The sequence below is a fragment of the Cylas formicarius genome, unplaced genomic scaffold (assembly GCF_029955315.1).
Source record: "Cylas formicarius isolate icCylForm1 unplaced genomic scaffold, icCylForm1.1 PGA_scaffold_6__28_contigs__length_40554024, whole genome shotgun sequence".
In the NCBI taxonomy this organism is placed as follows: Eukaryota; Metazoa; Arthropoda; class Insecta; order Coleoptera; family Brentidae; genus Cylas; species Cylas formicarius.
The window spans coordinates 6,789,995-6,811,986 of record NW_026844347.1 but is presented as its reverse complement, the minus strand read 5'-3'; the positions used below and the strand labels follow the sequence as shown (position 1 = coordinate 6,811,986).

At 33.2% G+C, this 21,992-nt stretch overlaps 1 protein-coding gene across 4 annotated transcripts in view; it reads left to right on the top strand.

The window, feature by feature from the left end:
• Nucleotides 1-21,992, top strand: part of LOC132704057 (high affinity cationic amino acid transporter 1) — a 39,520-nt gene that overhangs the window by 12,113 nt on the left and 5,415 nt on the right. For all 4 annotated transcript variants that reach the window (XM_060673704.1, XM_060673706.1, XM_060673708.1 and 1 more), the window contains exons 3-10: nucleotides 8,103-8,231; nucleotides 9,835-9,990; nucleotides 11,805-11,909; nucleotides 12,231-12,505; nucleotides 14,481-14,718; nucleotides 16,897-16,999; nucleotides 17,064-17,221; nucleotides 20,158-20,321. In XM_060673704.1, the coding sequence (XP_060529687.1) occupies nucleotides 8,103-8,231; nucleotides 9,835-9,990; nucleotides 11,805-11,909; nucleotides 12,231-12,505; nucleotides 14,481-14,718; nucleotides 16,897-16,999; nucleotides 17,064-17,221; nucleotides 20,158-20,321 (1,328 nt within the window). The remainder of the gene's footprint in view (nucleotides 1-8,102; nucleotides 8,232-9,834; nucleotides 9,991-11,804; nucleotides 11,910-12,230; nucleotides 12,506-14,480; nucleotides 14,719-16,896; nucleotides 17,000-17,063; nucleotides 17,222-20,157; nucleotides 20,322-21,992) is intronic.

Sequence of the window (21,992 nt, the reverse complement as noted above, 5' to 3'; positions counted from 1 at the left end):
GTATTTTCCACGTTTATACCCGTGCCACTCAACTGTATTCTTCTTTTTCTGAGAAATGCCTTAACGAAGCAAGCAACAGTATTAATTCTGATTTGAATAGATTTTACAATTCTGAATATAGCAACGGAAAAAACAAAATACTTGATTCAAATAAGTTAAGCTCAATTTGAGCATAAGTAAGCTTTGCATATATTCCAGACTATGTCGGCTTCAAATAAAAATATAAATTGAATATATTGATTGAATTTAAATGAGCATAATTTTATATTGAATTTTTGCTAGTTTTAAATTAGTTAGATGTATACTTTTGCTTTAAATCAAACATTATGTCAATTGCATCCAACAATTTATAACTGTTCTGCTTGATCTTATTCCAGTTTTATATTGAGATGGTGGCAATTTTACCATAAAAATCGAGATATTTTTAAAGATCATTTTTCTATAATTTTGTTTAGACCATTCTACCAATTAAAAACTTTAATTCTGGGAGATAGGCATGCAAAAAATATAAATAGCTTTTCGGCATATCTTTTTACTAAAACGTGATATTTATTGATCAATGATTTTTGATAAGATAGTTAAGAAATACTTTTAACAATGTGTTTTTTTAGAGGTGTTGCTAAAGATACATTAATAATTATGACAAAAATTAAATTCTACCATTGTTAAAGACCAGTGATAAATAACACATTTCATTATTTCTATTACTATATACAGGAAAATTTTGTGATTCAGAATGCAGATTTAATCTATTTTAAAACCACTTCTGGACGAATACAAAAAATTATTTACCAACTTTTTCTTTTAATCTGGAAAATCGAAGGAGGGTAGGCTTTAGAAAAGATTTTTAGGACCTTGCAATTTGTATAGGCAATTTTTCATATTTTAAATCTTCTGCTTGTATTTGGTTTTCTGCTTCTCCTTATAGTAAATCTTACAAGAAAAGGATAATGAAGTTTAACCCTTAAGCTGAACAAATGTTTAAGAAGCACATGAACATGTTAATTGCACTTAATCTAAACAAAGTTATTGCACAGATTCTTTCCTAGCCTTGAATTTATTAAAAGTATAAACAAAAGCAACTATTTGAATTGTGTGTCATGACATTTTTTGGTCTGTATCTAGTTTTGTAAAAATAGGAGGGATTTTGGTACTGTATCCAAAAACCCATATACATTTCAAACAAATAATATTTTAAAAGCATTTTCAGATTGAGGATGTCAAACTTATTATTATTTATATTTTCTAACAACTATATTCTCAAATTGACAGTATGTTACGTTTTGTCTTTATTATTTAAATAATAGGTTTTTTCCTAAAATTATATATCATATATCAGCATCAACAGGAAACACTTTCCAAATAAAGAGACTATTTACTACAATGAAAAATGTATCTTAAAAAAATCATATCAATATACAAATAATCTACAATTAAGAATTCCTATTTTTTATGTGGTGATACTTGCAAATGACAATCAAATTGATAATTAAAAATGATAAATTTCTCTATGAAGAATTCCATTTTGACTTTTTATAGCTGTTACAAACGTTAGGTCTTCCCCTAGATTCTTGGCTAAAATCTAGAGAGCACGTTACAATCAAGTGAAAGGTTGCATACAGACATCTAAAATTAATTTATGGAAGTCCTCACTGTCTCTCACAAGATACTAAACTGCTTCTTTGCGAGACTCCAATGCCGTCACAGTTTAATCATTGTAACAGCATATTCATACCTTGCCTAGATAATATAGAGAAGTATCGTTTTCAAAAAGATCAAAACTCCTGTCTTGGTGTGGTATGTGGATATAGACGGAGAACTCATATTTCGCCAGGGCTGAGTAAGGCTGGTTAGTTTAACTCTGTACAACAAAATTATATTTTACAAATTGAATCTGCGTCTGCTTAATAAATTTAATGAGCAAAACGCATGCTAAGATTTCATTTTACTTTTTACCTAATTAAATCCATACTTTCTTGCCCCTAATTCTCTAGCACCCCCACTCTAAGCTGTGTTTGTTCCTCTGAATGTCGGGCTGTGACAAAACCTGCCTGTGCCAGATGTCTTTCTTGGCCTTTCCCTACCAAATTTAATACGGGAAACAATTTTGAAAATATTATTCTTAAAATTGGTCAAAGCAATAATATAATAATAATAATTTATTATAATTATTATTAGCATTAGTTAATAAAAACTATTCAATTGATGAAGACTAACCAATTTTATTAATTATTAAATTATTTAAGTAGTAAATAAATAATAAAATAATAAGAATTTTTTCTCGTTGCTAACAGGTTGACTTTTAGGCACGCTATGATGGCGGTACAGGGTATTCAAAAGAACATTTTTAATTTAATAAAACAAGAAAATATACATATTGTGAAAAAAAAAGATTAAAAAGTGTTTTTCACGAATGACACGATTTTTCATCAACTTTGTGCATACTTTTGATCTAAACTCGTTTACGTTAGAACTTCTGTGAATTGATCTCTAAATATGCCTAAATATGGTATATCTCTTACTGGAGTACTTAATAACTGTACTTAAAGTGCTACACCTAAACGAAATATGATCTATTTGCAATAAGTTTTAAGTGACGTCAGGGATACTAATTTAAATTTCCAAGATGAGGCCGTCTGGATTTCTGCAAAATCAGACGGCTTCATGTCATTTTTCTCTCCTTCTTTTCGGCAATTACAATCGTTGATGCCACTTTAAACTTATCGCATATCTAAAAAATGCTATGCAGTGTGGCAATAACAACAACGATAACAATTAACTGGGTCTAGGACTACTCAACGCATTCTATTAGGCAATTCCAATTGCATCCAGCCCATATCTATATATAAATATGTTTTTTTACTCCCGCCTGTAAAATACCTAATTACACACCGATCTAGCGTGCGGAAAGCGTTGCTTTACACGACAGTTTCGTTTCCCACGGATCCGAGCCACTTCGGACATTTCCGCGATTTTACCGCACGGGTTTGGAAGCAATCGGATGTTTTCGGAGATATTTTCCACGCCTTGAATTTTGACGTTTGTCAATTCAGACGGCCATGCCAGTAAATGTTCATTTTCTAGAACTCAATTTATTACGATCAAAAGATCCAAGAAATCAATTCAAGAATCAATTGGAGACCTCCCGGGACAGCACGAGATTTCACAATTTTAATTTAGTTAAAGCAAAATCAGCCTCCGTGCTCTCAACAAAACCATGTAACCTATTGTAAAAGAATGTTTTTTTTTAATATTTAAAACTTTGTATACTGACTATATTAATATTTCTAAACGAGTTAAGGGTCGAAGGGTTGCTTACTCTTGAAAATTAGAATTATAGCTAGTTTTCGGCAGTTACTAAAGTTCGTTCCTGGAACTGGCAAGTGTTTCAAAATTTGTTGCTAAAAAACGGATTAGAAAAACTGCATTTTCTAAAAACAAGAAAAACTCAACATTTGGAGTTACAAAAATAGTTGTACTGATTCAAATATGACTGAAGTTGGACAGCTCAGAATATACTGACTTGTATACAAGAATAAACGCGGCCCCATCGGGTCGCCAAATAGACTACCAACAATAATAAACTCGTTTTACTTTAAAAAAAAATTCCAAACTTGCACAAAATGATGTCTGAAACTGATACATTGAAAAAAGGAGCAAGTGCGTCGAACACGGGATTGAAATAGAAAAAAGGATATGAGAAACTGATAAAACATGCTAAAAAACACTAAAATTGAAATTAATAGTAATTTTTAAAAAATAATAATACTTAATACAATTTATTTACTTTCATATTAATCTTACTTCTCTCTTATTTAATTAATTTAATTGATATCGCAATGATCGGCAAATTAAGCAAAGTAATTGGGATTGAAATAGAAACAATGTAGAGCTTCTACTTCGTCGAGATTCGACTATAGCTCCACTATGTTGATGAAAATGAAATGACAATGAAAGCAGCAGACATTTTTAACATAATAAGATTTATTACAATATTTTTTTCATATTTTGCTTACTTCTATATAAGTTTTTATTTGCTGGATCTATAGATATGTATTTATGATTCCAAAAAAACTACCCGTTGTAACGCCCCTGTTGCATTAGTTGCATTCACCAAACTCGTCCTTATATAGTATCAATATTAGTGTGACCCTAATTTAGGAACAATTCGAGGTCTTAAGAACTGAAATACGGAAATTTTAAAAATTATGTTTGCAATTAACTGAACTTTACGATATAACCTTTAAGTTGTCCACCTTTTTTGATATTCCCTATTATAGTACATTTATATTTTATTATCCTCTGGCATGAAGAAACGAAATATAGGACCTTGTCTACCCCGTTCGAACGACAGAAATGGGATCTCAAGTTTGATGTTTCGTTCCAGATGTTTCATGTTTTCGTTCTTGATCCCGACTTTCCGAGAATTTATATAGATCCTTTTTTGATAAGCTGGTTATTCACGTGATAAAATTTTTAATCCTTGTCAGAATACCATTAAGATAATAATATGACTACAAGTGCTTCAGTGGTGCAATCTATGATAAGTCTATAACTTGTAACAAAGGTTCCGTTTAAGATTAAAATTTTACTTAGGAGAAAAAAATTCGTAGATGTTATGTATCTTTAGAGTAGTGGAAAAGCCTATAAGTTCTTCATTGGTTATGGAGGTCTCATATCTCAAAATTTAACGTTCAGATTTAATTTTTCCGCTAACCAGATCAGATTCGAATAGATACGGGCCTGATCCAGACCTGTTCAGACGTAATCGAACTTGATCGAGGCCTGATCGAGGTCTATTCAAACTCGACCAAGATCTGTTCGTACATGTTCCTACGATGTGTACATTCAGCACACTCATAGCAACTTGTTTCGACGTTACATTAATTAAATAACAAAAAAAAAGGAAGAGAAAGGAAATATTTGTGAAGCACCTACATCTAGAGAAAAAGCAAATTGTAAACAATGACATCTCTAAAAATAAGCTGCAGAGTAATAGATTACACCACATACTGCAGCAAAGTCAGCAACAAGAGGGAAAAATCCGATCGAATCCTGTTCAAATTTGATCGTCACCTGTTCCGAATCTGTTCGAGCCAGTTCTATGCTTAGCGCAAAATTGAAATCTGAACGTTAGATCATGAGATTTCAAACCTCCGCTTTCAGAGGGCTTTCCCACTACTCAGGCCCTGTGATGCTATTTTGAAGCTCTTCACGTAAGTACGAAGAAAACCAACAAAACATTATATTGATCGTTTTCCGGAGATCACTTAATTTTTAAATTCTACTAAAAAATGTTCAGGTTTCTCGGTGCCTACTTTTCTGTTACTTTGCAACAAAGGCTACCCGCTTTCTGCTAATTTTCTTTTTAAGTTTTTTCGTGGAATTGTTTAGACTTTCCTTTAAAGATGAAGCATAAACTTTTGAAGTTATGGACAGATGATTTAATTTTCTTAATGGCCCACCCGGCAATATTTGCTTTAGTGCCTCTAATGTCATTTTGAATTTAAATATATTGCAATTTTTTTTAATAAAATAATTTAATTTAAAATTTGAAAGTAAGAAAACTATACATTGCGAAACATAACAGTCAAATGTTGGGGATTTGTTATTGCCAAACCAGAAAGATTTTTTTTGAACAGGGGATGAGCTATACGGAGTATAGAAAAGATGATAAGTATTATTAACAAAGGCGGACATACCATAAAGTTCAGACAAATTGCAAATTACGCATACGAGAAGGACGAGTTTGGTAGTTTATTAGTATAATAAATATAATAATAATCATACATTAATTGAGGTATTAATTATTGTAAGATCAAGTAAATAACAACTTATATTAGAAGTAAGAATAATGAAGATTTATATAAATTATTATTATTATTATTATTTAAAAAATCTACTTTAAAATACAACATTTGTAAATTTTAGTCATCGTGTCCCCAGTCGACGAACTATAGTTGTTGGAGTCCAAAGAATTGCTAAGGGACTCTACAGTGTTTTCTAGCATGCTATCAGCTTCCAACATTCTGTATTCTCCTTCAACCACATGTTCGAAGCACTTGCAACGCTCATTTTAAAATTTCTGGTGTCTCTTTTCTTTCTATATTAAGTGATATTTCTGTTTTGAGTTTTTTCCCAACGATAATTCATTTCATTTAAAGTTTTCGACAACTTCTTACCCATGGGTAGAATGAAATCATATGTCATTTCAGACATTATTTCGTCCATGGTATGTATAAGGTTGTTCGGAAAGTCATTTCGTTTTTTCCCGTCAGAGGACTTAATTACGTTTATTCGAAACCAACTTCACACTTAAGCCGCATAACCATTATATGTCTTGAGATCTGATATTGCAAGGCTTGTGTGTGAAAAAGTTCTATTAATTCTACGCAGTAGTTTTTGGTTGGTGCCCTTTTAAATATGGAGAGCAATAAGCAGCATTTTCGTCATATTTTACTTTTTTACTTCAGAAAAGGTAAAAATGCTGTCCAAGCGAGAAAAAAATTGACGGATGTGTATCGAGAAGGCGTGTTAACAGTACGCCAGTGCCAGAACTGGTTTGCAAAATTTCGATCCGGCAATTTTGATGTCGAAGATGCACCACGGTCTGGAAGGCCGGTCGAAGCTGACAAAGATGCGATAAAGGCATTAGTTGATGCAAATCGGCGAATAACCACACGAGAGATCGGTGAGAGATTAAATTTGCCGAATTCGACTGTCTATGGCCATTTGAAAGGCGTGGGCTTAACCTCGAAGCTCGGGTGGGATGTGTGGGTGCCCCCTGTCCTTACGGAGCGAAATTTGTGTCGTCGCGTTGACGTGTGTGATTCGCTCCTCAAACGTCAAGAAAATGATCCATTTTTGAAGCGGATTATTACTGGGGACGAAAAATGGGTTGTATTAAACGCAAGAGGTCATGGAGCAGAAAAGATGAACCGGCTCAAAGCGTGTCAAAAGCCAACATTCACCAAAAAAAGGTGATGCTCTCCGTTTGGTGGGATGTCAAAGGAATCGTTTTTGTTTGAGCTTTTGCCGGACAATACAACGATCAATTCAGAAGTCTATTGTCATCAACTGGACAAATTGAATGATTCACTTAAAGAGAAGAGGCCCGAATTAATCAACAGGAAGGGTGTAGTGTTCCACCAGGATAATGCGAGACCTCACACAAGTTTGGTCACTCGCCAAAAACTTTTACAGCTTGAATGGGACGTACTGCAACGTCCACCATATTCTCCAGATCTGGCGCCTTCCGACTACTATTTGTTCCGGTCCCTGCAAAATTTTTTGGATGGCAAAACCTTTACCTCAAATGAAGATGTCAAAAACCACCTGAACCAGTTTTTTGCCAGCAAGGACCAAAACTTTTATGAGAGGGGAATTATGTTACTGCCAGAAAGATGGCAAAAGGTGTTGGACCAGAATGGCCAATATATAATTTAATAAAATATTTATTCATTATACGAAAACTGTCTTTCATGTTCCCCAAAAAAAACGAAATGACTTTCCGAACAACCCAATATTTCTTTTTTTTACGAATCCGTTTCTCTGCAACAAATTCAGACACACTAGCCATTTTTATGAACGAACTTTACCAACAACTTGCCCAGGTACGTCTAGATGCCCATGATAATTATATATCGTAAATTTTACAGTTCAATAATTATTTACACCTCTTTCGCATTAGGAAATAGAGCATTGGTTCAGATAGAAAAACGGAACCCCTTGCCCATTCTAGAACCAAATGGAAACTGTTTGGGTTTTTTCAAACGCGGTTCTCCCACGAGTAGTATTAATTAAAAAGTGTTTTAATATAAAATAAATAATAAAATTTCATGTTCTTTCTTAAAGTTGATTACAATATAACACCGTATGACAAGTCCATTTTTAAGTTTTGAGGAATTTCACATCTTTTATAACTAATGTGAGCTGTTTTTTTTCTTCATTTATGATTTATGATTTCGATCAATTAGTTCATATGATGTCATTATATAAAATTCTTGTTTTTCTAAAGAACGGATCCCTTCCTTAAGAGAATTTGCCCTTTTTATTAGATAAATCTTCTAACATCAAGACGTTATTTTTTTTTGTTGCTGCAGGATTATGTTACGCAGAATTTGCATCCAGAGTTCCGAAAGCAGGATCGGCTTATGTTTATAGTTACGTAACTGTAGGAGAATTCGCTGCTTTTGTCATAGGATGGAACCTTATCTTGGAATACGTGATAGGTGAGTTTTATTTCGCTTTCAAACCATGTTCTTCGAGCGTGCGCTACAAGAATGTAACATTATAATATACTGGGTGAGAAAAATATAGGTGTTCCAAGGCCAATGGACATTTATTTAAAATTTAGTAATTTGCTCCGTCGATGTCACTTATGCAAGGTGATTCATAAAAGAGGTAAGTCTCTAACTTGGAGATACTAAACAAATAAAAATATAATGCATCATACAAATGTCTCACGTTCAATTAATACAAAATCAGACCTAACAGAATTAAAACACTTTGTTCTGCTCTTTTGTAATGTACACATTAGAGATATTAAGTGTTCCATCACCAAAATTCCGTTTGAGGCACCAGGAGTTTATGGCATTCCATGCATATGCGGCAAAAAATACATTGGAGAACCGACGAAGACAACTAGGATGAAAGAACGTGAAAGAGCCTTAAGGCTACGACAAATGAACTCATCAGCAGTTGCCGAACACAATCATGATATTGGACAACAAATCTTATTCGACCAAACTAACTCACACAACCAAATAATTAAAACCAAAAGTCACCGCGGGTCAGGTCCTTTACCTTTCATCCATATGTGAAACAATCATCCGAGCAAAGCTCCAACCCCGTGAATCAGTATATAGCAACCAGTACCAGTTTCAGTTAAGCTCATGATGCTAACAGGATAATTGGCGAAACGTCAGAAAGTTCGATCTAGCAGCAACCGACGCAGGAAGAATCCGGAATATTTGTAAATGGTAGAGTGTATTGTAGAATATATTGAGGTAGGTGGTGGACAATTCCAACATTTGATTTGAAGTTCTTTATCGCTATTACCGAAATTGTTATTGTTAAAAACATTTTTTTCGTTGCTCCCCATACTTTTTCATTTTTTATGTATCAATAAAAATCAGAAGAAATAGCATGTCATGTCAAAAAACCTAAAACTGCCAATTTTTATTATTATCATTTAAAATTTTTCTGAATTAGTGATTAAAATTATTAATGGCTTTGCATCTCCAACACCAGCGACGTTAAGCTCAATCATAAAACTTTGGTTTCTAGTATCTCCAGTTTAGGGATTACCCATTCTGTATTAATCACTCTGTATACGCATTTCGCCTTTACTTTTGCATATTTGAATATTATTTAATATGTTAAAAATGCCAAAAACTAGTTTTTGTAATATGGAATACGGGAATATTACAAAGTGATAAGCAAGAAAAAATATAGATTTTTTTTTGGGTCCTTTCGTTTTCTTGTGGTTAGAAGTAAATAGGTGTTCAAAAATTAAAAATTAAAAAAGGTTTGGGACAAATTTATCTAAACCATTCTTCTTAAGGAACAACATCTTATCCTTAAACACCCTGTTTTTCTTGGCTTAAAATAAATATTAGTAGCTGTCTTTCGCCGAAGCTAGAATCTGTACCATTTTCGATGCTTCATAAAAAAAGTTGTAAGTTTCATTTACAATTAAATAAAATAATTTCGGTAAACTGCCATTTTATTCGCAAAATAACTGCTTGTAACAACACACAGTTGTTGGGACTCATAATTAGTTCTTTTGTTACAGGACATAACAGTTTAAATATTATATTATTTTGGTTTTAGGTACCGCCAGCGTTGCCAGAGGATTAAGTAATTACATCGATGCCCTGGCCGGTAACCATATTAGACTAGGGTTGCGCGATTTTGCACCGATGGACATAAATTTCTTGTCTCAATATCCAGACTTTTTAGCCTTTGCATTTGTGATATTAATTACCGGTAAGAAAATCGTTAAATATTCTGTTGTTTGTACTGTTCGAAGTCGACGTAAAAGAGTTTCGAAAGTAACGCCATAAAAATAATGCAATGTGTGAATTGGCAAACAGCACTTTCCAAACTAAATTTATGTATCTGAGGTAAAAAGAGCAGTCGTTTTAAGCGGAATTTAAATTTATGCAAATAACTATTTAATTTATGCCAAAAATAAAATATAAATATTCAATAATGTATAATTAACACAAAAAAATTCGTATATGCCTTAGGTAGGTAGGTAACATGGAACTTTTAGTTTTGGAACTTTTTGAGACGCGGATATGCAGGGTGGGTCTAAAAGGTGGGTCAATGACAGATTCTTTGTGTGTTACTTTTGTTTAACAATATTTAATTTTCGCGTCCGGTTTCTGTAATACATGACGACATCGGACTTTAATTAAAAAATAAAATTTTCATTTAAAAATCTCCCAGTTGTTCACATATTTTGCTGACACTAGCAATGGCATAATAGCGGATGTCCTGTACCCTATTACCTCCACAAATTTTCATGGTCTTAGAACTTATTTTTAAATTTGATAACAATTGTAACAAGTGTAGTTATAAAGCATAGAAAGGTTATTTCAAAACAAATGCGAAAAATTTAAAATAAAGCCTAGTTTATTATTTTGACGTTCAGACTATAAATATGGCGAAAAAATAATAGATAGAACAATAAAAATATTGCGGAACTATTACTGTTATAAAATCCAATATTCCCCAATCATTCTTCTTAACTACTTATGCAATGACATAAATTTTTATTTTATTTTATGTTTTATGTCGAAACTTTTGTATCCTGCATTTTTTTCATAATACGTATAACGCATAACTAAAAAAATTATTATTTAAAAAAACCTAGTGGGCAGCGCTCTTTTTAAGGCGTTTCTTATTGCTTTATTTGACATTACTCAGTTAGATTTAATTAATTTAATTAATTTAATTTAATCTTCTAATCATTTAATTGTACAATAATAATAGGTTTAATTCAATAATAGTGAAGTCCACTAATGCAGAAATAGTAGATTTGCATTTTATATACGATCGTGCAAAGCGAAAAAGTTTTGATAGTCTTTATACTTTCCGAAATGTTGATATATTATTTTTAAAATTTAATTGTAAAGAAGATAATTGATAAATATTGGTACAAAAAACGACTGTTCCGTAGCACTTAACTAAATTATTTTTCTAAAATGGGTAGTTTTGAAACACAAATCGAACAAATCGATAGATATGTTTAGATATGCAAATACAGCTTTTGACTTAAAAGTGAAAATATGCTAGGAACGGCATGAAATATGTTTACAATTTCAAAAAATGTATTATTATACACGGTATTCTATTAAAAATGGATAAATTGTTGTTTGTCCGACAAGGGAATAAGTGAAACAAGTTTTATCTTTAGATTTTTTTGCCATTGTTTATATGTTTTGAAATAAGGTGTCATCTCAACATAAACGGCACACCAAGAGTACAATATCTCAAAAACAATTCTCATCAAAAATTTTCTGCTGGTATGCCGATTTTATTAACAAAATGAACATAAAAGGTCTAACCTAACAAGATAATTATACGTAGCAACCATAACAACCATAAAAAACTGTGAAATTTTTAAAAATGAAAAAAAAAATTCTGTACTTTAGAAGCCAGGCTATTATACCCTTACACACTACACACAACACACAAACACTAATACAAACGTCTGCAAACCAGACAATTAATTTCATTTAATGTCTTCAAGATAGGTGATTTTAACTAAAAATAACTTCTGTATCTTGTTTCAGCTTTACTGTCATTTGGCGTAAAGGAGTCGTCACTATTGAACAATATATTTACTGTGCTTAACTTGTTGACCGTCTGCATAGTACTGGTATCAGGATCGATTAAAGGTAAGTTGTTTATAAATGTCTTACTAATGTTTTTGTTATTTAAATCACAAATTAATTAAAATGGCTGCTATATTTAAAAAGCGTAGGGTAGGGTTCTGTCACTCCTGATTTTATTGCTTTTTATATACATGATCTACAGCTTCAGCTACAAGTTCAGATAACGAAGACCTCTATATCGGCCGAAATCTAATTTTGTTGTACAGATATGGTGGTATCGCAATAGAATATCAGGATAAAACATTATCAAAGCTAATGAAAAACTGACTACAATCAGAATTAGGGGGGACAACGGGAGGTTATATTGAATTTGTTTTGTCGCAGCTACTACCAAATATTGGAACATACCGTCAAGTAAGGTTCCAATAGGATACGGAACAGGCGGCTTCTTCCCTTATGGCATAAGCGGTGTGATGGCGGGGGCAGCGAAATGCTTTTACGGTTTTGTCGGCTTCGACGCGGTCGCTACGACCGGTGAAGAGGCGAAGAACCCGCAAAGAAACATACCGCTAGCGATTATGATCTCGTTATTGATCATTTTCGCCGCATATTTCGGCGTTTCGACGGTTTTGACCATGATGTCGCCGTATTTCGATCAGGTAATAATATTATTTAATAAATTAGTGCTACATGAAAAGCCCTATCCAGAGTAATGTTCACCATTTCGATAAGCTAACGCATAATCGAGCTACCAAACGGTGTCTGAAAATTTCGAAAATCACCGTGTACCTAAAACTCTGGTTATTCCCGGTGTCCCAGTAAGGACAATATAGAAAAAACGAGTTTCTGAAATGGCGAACCACGGGACGTAATTGTTATCTGCAACTTTAAAATACGGTTTCTACTAATATTAACCACGGTTATTATAAAGCTAAGATACATCATAACTTAACCTAAAATATGAATAAAAGAACTTGAGGCCCAAAAAAAAGTCCCGAATTTACCAAACAAAAACTGCATAATGAGTTGGAGCATTTGATATTTGGCGTTTCGTCCGAAATAATTTAATTTCCTTCTTTTGACGTTGTACGTGATCTCAATTATTTTGCTTAGTCGATTTAAAACTTAGTTTCGGACTCTAATCATTTAGTTCCAATTATCAAAATTGCCTGAAGACAAATTTGGTTTTTATCTGATCAAACTGGATTCATCTTCCATGTCGTTATTTAATGCTTGTCAACCTCTCTCGATTGGTTTCAGTTTTAATTACTTAAAGTTTGTAAAAATATTTATTGCCTTAAAAATGACTTGCTTAGAGTCGCTGTAATCCAGTGCTTAAAAGAAATCAAAGTGTTACGAACGAACAAAAATACTAATTATTTCAATACACATTTTACAATTTAAGTAATTCAATAATTAAAAAAACTGTTTAGTATTTGACAATGTATTAGTTTCGGTTATTTCACTAAATCTAATTATTAATGAGAAAATTGTTGATAATAACAAATTAATTCAAAATGGGTAAATCAAAACGTAGTAATGCCAGGGTACTGTATTTTGTGGGAACCAAAGGTATTGTAAGAAAGTTATATTTAAAATATTGTAAGTTGTCATTTTGATAGGTTTTAACCTCATTTATATTTCTATTCTATAATTGCCAAAAGTTAATAGATAAAATCCCGGCACCTTTGTATCTAACTCTTCATTTTTACCCGGTTATTAATTTTGTGCTATTGATTTGTATTGTCATAGTAAATAAACAATTTTTGAAATGGAGGAAAAATTGATATGCTGCTGATATACGGCGCATGTAGAAGTTTCTAACCAGCTCATATAGAGGATAGAAAAAAACACACTTTTTTTTTTATTCACGGGAGAACTGTTGAAAATGTTTTATTATGGTAAACAATACCTCTTAATGTATCGTAATTTTTTGAAATAGCACCATCGTCAGATCAAACGCTTCTTAAATCAATCACTTAACGATTTGAAAATCTAATAATAAATAAAAATAATAATAATAACTTAAAAAAAATAAGGGACATATATAAACACCCCATATAATGCGTAAGAAAAAATTTCAAGGCCGTATCTGACTTCTCTCCATTAAAAATAAACGCAACATGTTTCCAATTCTACTTGAAGAAGAATTGAAAGTCTCTGCGGTCTATTAAGCGAAATATCATTCTCAGGATTCTAGAAATACACTTAAACATCTAAGTGACATATATAAACACCCTATAATAAAAATGCACCATGTTTCTGGTAATGTCTCTATGGTTTATCAATTTTCTCTTTGTTAAGGGGAACTATTATAATATATATAAACACCCCGTATAATGCATAAGAGAAACATCGAAAGCAATATCTGACATCTCTCCATTAAACATAAATGCAACATGTTTTGAATACCATTATAAGAAGAACCTGAAATTTTTATGGTCTATTAAGAGAAACATAATCTCCAGGATTCTAGAAATACGCTTAGACATTTAAGTGGCGTATATAAACAGCCAGTATAATGCGCAAGACAAAAATTCTTAAGCCATTGAAAATAAATGCAACATGTTTCGAATACCATTTGAAGAAGAATTTAAAATCTATATGACCTATTAAGAGAAATCATATTTTCAGGACTCAGATGCACCCTTTCCCTATGTATTCGACAAGGTAGGATGGCCAATAATCAAGTGGATAGTAACCAGCGGCGCCGTATTCGCACTTTGTACGAGTATGCTGGGCGCCATGTTTCCGTTGCCACGAGTCATTTACGCCATGGCCCAGGATGGGATCATTTTCAAACCTTTGGCTAAAGTTAACGCGGGCACCAAAACCCCCATAATCGCCACCACATTATCCGGACTTCTTTCAGGTAATTTTAGAGATCTCATTTAAAACTAATACAATACATGTTATACATTTGAGTTAATGGAAACTCTTCTGTGCTTATTACGGGATATTTTTAGGATAATTTATTTTTTATTTTTTAAATAACCTATGGCCATTTCTTCGTTTAAAATAAAAGTTTTCTTTTCTAATTTGATTACCCCACTGAATTAGAAAACAAAAGCAACCAAAGATTCATTAAATAAATAAGCAGAAAAAAATATGAAAATATATATAGTTCTGGAAACAAGTTAAATACAGGGTGTTATCTGAGACTGGTACACATAATTATGCACGATATTATGATAATACATAAACAGGAAAATGCCTAGGTGGTTTTAAAATCATTCATAATGGAACTATGGAAATGCTACGTTGATATTACTTTTGTTACTTGGTGATCATCCCATTGAGATTTTCTTAATCATTCAAACTCTATACGCCTTACCCTTAAATTAGAAAGCAATACTAATATCCCATTCTTAGATATTCTTATTAATAGAAAATCAGATCTATCATTGGGTCATTCAGTTTATAAAAAACCTATGCACACAGACCCTAATGCATTGTAACATCGCTATCCATCTCAAAAATCATCTATTATCAACTCCCTTGTTTACGGAGCAGTGAAACTATCTCAACCCTAATCTCTGAACCTATAATTAAAACACCTAACGTCAGCTCTTACCTCAAATAATTTCCATATTAGAGCTATAAAGCGTTCCATTACAAAATACACTTCACCAGAATCTCCCTGTCAGTTCGAACTGAACAGTCCGCCTGGAGACCAGTCGCCTGAACGTGTATATATTCTTTTTACCCAAAGCAACTACTAAGCCGAAAAGTGCAAACGCGTCGTAGTCGGTAGAGGCCACGATGATGATTGAGACTAATATATCATATTCGCCTGAACGTGAGGAGAGTGGTCAGTCCATCAGGCCGCCGGTCTGCAGGCGGACTGTTCAGTTCGAATTGACAGGCCCGCCGGATCGGCTTAAGTAAATGAGTCCAAAAGCAACCCCACACCTGCCAATATGGTCCTCACATTCAAAACCTTTCTATATAGGAATATACTGTTAAGATAAGATTTATCATCTGTGCAAAAATCTCTTAACATCTTCGATCTGTCAAATACAAAATTGGAGACACCAGGAATTTACGACATATGCGGTAAAGAATACATTGAAGAAACAAACCGACAAATATTAACTAAAAGAACAGGAGCCTTAAACAAATAAACTAATCGGCATTTGCCGAATATAATCTGAACCGCGAGTCAGGTGTTTATCTTTCACCTTCAAACCCTCAAACAGTATATAAGTAACTGCAGAGTAGAATGCAAACCAGTTTCAGTTAATCTCCGAAGAAACCAAGAGTAAGAAGCAGGAGGAAGCCAGAATATTTGTAAACAGTATTATGGTTGCATGTCGAAGTTTCTTCGAGAAATTAACAAGCTCGTTTTCTCTATATTTTTTGAACGGTTTCTGTTTTTTTTTCTCGAAAAGAAAAATAGAAAAATATACAATGCTACCTTTTCTAGGCCTAATATGAAAAATTGTGAATTATGTAAAAATTAATATACCATAGCTTTATCTATAGCGACAACCGCGAAATTCAAAAAATTTTTTTTTGTTAATAATAATAATAATAATAATAATAATAATGACCGCAAACATGTAAATGTTTGCGGTCTAATTTTGAACCTTCTGAATGAAAGTAGACAACAACAATAACAAAAACGTGAATTTAATCCTCATTGTTAATATTTTGCCAAATATGAGGATCAATCAAAGAAGAGAAATCACAAAAATATGTATGGTCAAAGTTAGTTAAGCCGAAGATGCAATGCAATGCAATGTATAGGTATAGGTTCATTATAAACCAAGATTTTCACACAGAATCTCAAAATGTAATAATATAAGGGGTATGCCATTCGAAAAAAATTTTTTTTAAAAGTATACTTGATATTTGCCTTGACCACAAAAATTGAAAAGCTTTTCTAAATTACATTCAATAAACTTTTAATGAACGGGATGAACGGGTTGGTTGAGAATATACAGACTGATCTAAAATCATTGGTAACTTTGTTATGACGACTTTATATCTCTGCTCATGTTAAAAATGATGTAAGTGTTCTAATGTGAGCTGCTTTTTTCGAATGTAGGATTTATGGCACTGATTTTTGATTTGGACCAATTAATCGACATGATGTCAATCGGCACCCTCATGGCTTATACCATTGTAGCGATAAGCGTTATAATATTAAGGTAAGACATTTTATCATTTTAACTAGTGCTTGGCATTGAGTGTTTCGTGGAACTTCACTTTTAGATACCAAGTGGACGAAGATAAGCCCCATTTACAGCAACACGAATCCTCCAAACATTCCAACGTCTACAATGGCTTCATAGAGATATTCAATCTGAACAACAACAAAGAAGCTAGTACGAGGACATCAAGAATAACAAATTGGAGTATAATTATCTACAGTAAGTGTACGGGTGGTTCATTGTAAGTTGACCCACGACCCCATCTCATAAACGGAGAGCCACAAGAGCTACAAAAAAAATGTTTAACGCTAAAGTTCGATCTTATTTTAAATGCCACAACATCGGTTCGGTTTCGGTTTTCGGTGAATAAATTTCCCGGCACGAAATACAGGGAAAAATGGCTTTTAGTTATTATGCTATATAATTAGTAATTTGTGTCTAGTTTCTGGGATACTGGTCGCCAAAGTTTGAAAAAAAACCTTAACTGATAACTAAGAACTGATATTATTATTATTATTATTACAAAGAATAAAGTGCAGAGGAGAACCTATTATGCACATTGATAGTTAGTAACATAATACATGTAATAAATATTTAGTTATTGCTGTGAAGCAATACACTGTCCAAGCTACGTTTAAATACAGACAAGTTCGGCGCACACACAACATCTGGGGGTAAACTGTTCCAATAATCGAAAGTCCTGTTACTTATAAAATGCATGCGATGTGAAGCCCTGAATTGTTCCTCTCTTATATTAAATGGATGACTACGTAGGCGTTCATCATTGCTTAAAACCACAAGGGGCACGTCAGATGGAAATTGGTCATGCGCAAACCTATACATTTGAATGAGATCCCCTCGCAGCCGAAGCTGAGTTAATGTTGGCAGACCAAGTATTTTAAGACGATCATCGTAAGGTGTATGTCCAAGCTGAAGTGGCCAGAGCGTAGCGGCTCATTGCACTCTTTCCAGAACATCACAGTCACGCAATAGCCATGGGTTCCAGACTGGGGAAGCAAATTCCAGGATGGGGCGAATGTAAGTGGTGAAAAGCCTGCAAGCGATGCGAGGACTAGGATTTTTAAGTCTTTTTTAACAAAAATAACGCGCAGTTTGCTTTCTTTGCAATATTTGATACATGTATAGACCGCGCAAGATCATTAGTTACTGTCACACCTAGGTCCATTTGAAAATCCACACTTGACACAAAGTTTCCATTGATATAATAATTCAAACCGGGATTGTTCTTGCCAACATGCAGCACAGAACACTTTTGAGCATTCAGCGGCAATAGCCAAGTTGAACACCACTTGGAACTAGTATTCAAGTCTCTCTGAAATACGTCCGCATGTGTTAAAGGATTTTCAAATAATTTAGTGTCATCAGTATAAGCCCACATGAGAATAAATGCGGGTCCCAGCACCGATCCGTGGGGAACACCACGAGGCACGTTTTGTGGCAGTTACCAATTCGAACTTTGAACGACCGATGGCTTAAGAACGCCGCTATCTACTCTAGCAGTTTACCTCTCACTCCAACCTTTTCAAGTTTGAATAACAAGCGTCGATGTGGCACTTTGTCGAGGTAAATAATATCCACCGGATCACCTGAGTCAAGAGATGATATCCAGTGATTCAAGCATGTCAATGTATTTGATATGACAGATCTGCCGGGAACAAAACCATGCTCCGATGTAGGTATAATATCGCAGTCGATCAAAAACGGTAACAGCTGATTTACTATAAGGCGTTCCAGAACCTTACATATAATACACATTAGGCTGGTAGGGTGGTAATTTGAAACATCGAGCTTATCACCCTTCTATAAATCGGTGTTACATTTGCGGATAACCAGTGGGTTGGGAGTGTGGCAGACTCCAAATATTTTCTCAAAATAATATAAATAGGCTATGCAAGCATAGGGGCCCACGCTTTTAAGATTTTACTGGAAATTCCATGAGGTCCGGGAGCGGAATATTCTTTTAACTCAGAAAGAGTTTTTTTCACGTCCTCTTCGTCAAAAGTCTTCTAATAAATCTGAATTTATAGGACCCTCATAGTGAGACGGTAGATTAGCTGGCTCATCAGCAAAGACACTAGCAAAATATGAAGCAAATTCATTTGAAATGAAGTCCTGACAGAGACGATACGTGTTGTCTGACATAAGAATAAAACGCTTTGGGCCGATTGAGGAGGTCATTTTCGAATGCTGACTTCGCCTCTCTAATCTCCAAGGATAAACTATTAGAAACTCTTCTGTGCAAAGCATAATCGGAAGTAGAGCCAGAAGCCTTAAATCTACGCCACAGAGGTCTCTTATGTTTTATTTGTTTGAACAGATGTCCAGTTAACCAAGCTTTCTCAGAATTGAACTTAACAAAATGAGTTTTGCAGCTTGTGCCTATGTAATAATCCATACTAGACAGAAAATATGTCCACGCATCATTAACGTCGCTATCGGGAAAGTTCCATGTATGGTGGGAAAGGTCTGCAGCTAATCTTGCATAATTTGTCTTGTATAACATTTTGCGATTATTGACCTGCTTGGGATAACATAAGGCTTGAATACAAAACTCAATCACGACATGATCAGATTTGCCAATTGGGGAATCAATATATCCAGTATAACCACGAAAAATTGAGCGTGACCCATGTACAACAGTCCACCATCCGATCAAACAAATGGAAAGGGCTACAAAAAATATTTAATACAAGACCGTTCTGATATTTACTTTTTATATATCCAGTTCAATAATTTTTGAAATCTGAATGGCATTTTTTTATAATAGTAAAGTATTAAAATATTTCTGTTTTGTTTTTTATAGCCTCTAAAAGATGGAAACATTTTGTTCAAATAGCGCACTGATACAAGACGATTCAGTAGTAATTAAGTTGAATAGAAAAAAATATATACATTTGCCAAAGTGTTTTTCGTTTTCGATAATGACTGGTGATCAAAAAATTGAACATTTTTTCGACAATTTTAATCTTGTGGTTTGATAGAATAGAACCGAGATGATGCATTTAAAATGTGAAAAATAGTACTTCCTTTTCTAGCACCGAAAAATGTTGCAACAATTAAATAATAAAACATGGTAAAACAACGTTGCATCAGGTAGTTGAGTGAATTATGAACTATTTTTAATTTGATTACAGGTATTTTCACGGCGTTATTGGCCGCTATCATCATAAATGCGACCGAACCAATTTTTACGGAACCGTTCTATTTCGTGGGATTCGTTGTCAGTTTAGGTGCTTTGTTCATACTATTAGCCGTTATTGCGAGACAACCTGCAGTCGACCCCCAGCTATCATTTAAGGTAAGTTTTTATCAACTGTCTCAATTTTTCACCGTGTATTGTTTAGGATGACAGTTTAGGACAATAATTGTCAATGCTAACTCGTCAATTTAACTTTAGGATTATTACTACTGAAGAACACATTGGATATGATATATACACAGGGTGGCCACTTTTCAACCATTAAAAATACCGCGTAGGCTAAATTGAATAATTAGGAATGAATTAAAAAGAATTATTGTTGGGTTCAAAATGAGTTTTTTTTGGAATTCACTTGTCTTGTCCACAGGTTATACGAATTTTGAACGACTACTATAAAAAATAACATTACAACGTGTACTTTTAGAATTGTTATAAAAAATTAAGCTAATTCTATAATTAGTTCTCCTAGTCTCAAAAACAACTAATAATAGGACGAGATAGGCATTACACGGTCCTAGGAATTTGAAAGAAAAAATTATTGAGTAAATAGACCAAGAGGAGATACTGGAATTTTTTTTTTGAATTTCTGAAATTATTTTCGAGTTTATGAAATGGCCATCAGGGGCGTAATTGCTATCTGGAATTTTAAAACTCGGTTTCTAAAAAAAATGTTAATCATGTTTATTGTTGTTTCCTGTATCCATGCTATAACAGTTTCAGAGGGTATTTTAATATTTTCTTAATCTAAATTACCAATAAATGAACTTAATGCTAACAAAGTTGCATTTTGGTAAAAATTTACACTGGACGGGTTGTTATTAATATTTAATTATCTCGAAAAAAATGGTATTATTTATATTTAACTTTTTTGGCAATGCCTTCGACATCAAATTACTCCGCGGCTGACATTTTTATGCATGAGTATGCTTAACTGTTTTCAAATATTGAGTATTACCACTTATTTTTCCATTAAAAAGATTTAAGTAGTAAAATGTGGGAAACCATTTAAAAAATGGATAACATACCTTGTTGGACAGAAATGATTCATCCGTAATTATCAAGATGAAAATAAATTTTGCTTTTATCTGACCAAACGCTACGCATCTTTCATGTCGTTATTATTTTAGTTTAAATTTGTTAAATATTTATTGTATTAAAATTATTATTTAAATTCATCATAATCTAGACCCTAGAAGAAATCGACGGATCAAAAACGAAGAAAAATATGGATTTCAATTCACATTTTACTAATTAAATAATTCAATTTAATAAAAATTTCTTAGTCTTCAAGAATTAATTGGTTTTGGTTAGACGACGGTTAAACCCAATTATTCAAATCGTAGAAATGTCAGATCCAGAGTAATTTAATGTCTTTCGACTGTTTTGCAGAAAAGTTATTATATAATAACATTTTATTTTGGTAAATTAGTGACAATTAGACATCGATAATAATCTGTGAAGTGGAAAATTTTCCCAAAATCCAATTTTTTTGCGTGTTAGTAAACTTCATTTGACTCATGGGTTTATTTGACATGAGCGGTGCGAGTTTTTAATAAAGGACTGAGTTAAAAAGTTTACCGAACGTCTTGCGTACTATACTTTTTCTACGACCGTTAGTTTTTGGGTATATTTTCGCAAAACAACACCAATACATTCACTGACATGACCGTAAGAATTGACAAACGTCAAAATTCAAAGCATGGATATATTATCTCCGAAAACATCCGATTGCTCCCAAATCCGTGCGGTAAAATCCCGGAAATGCCCGAA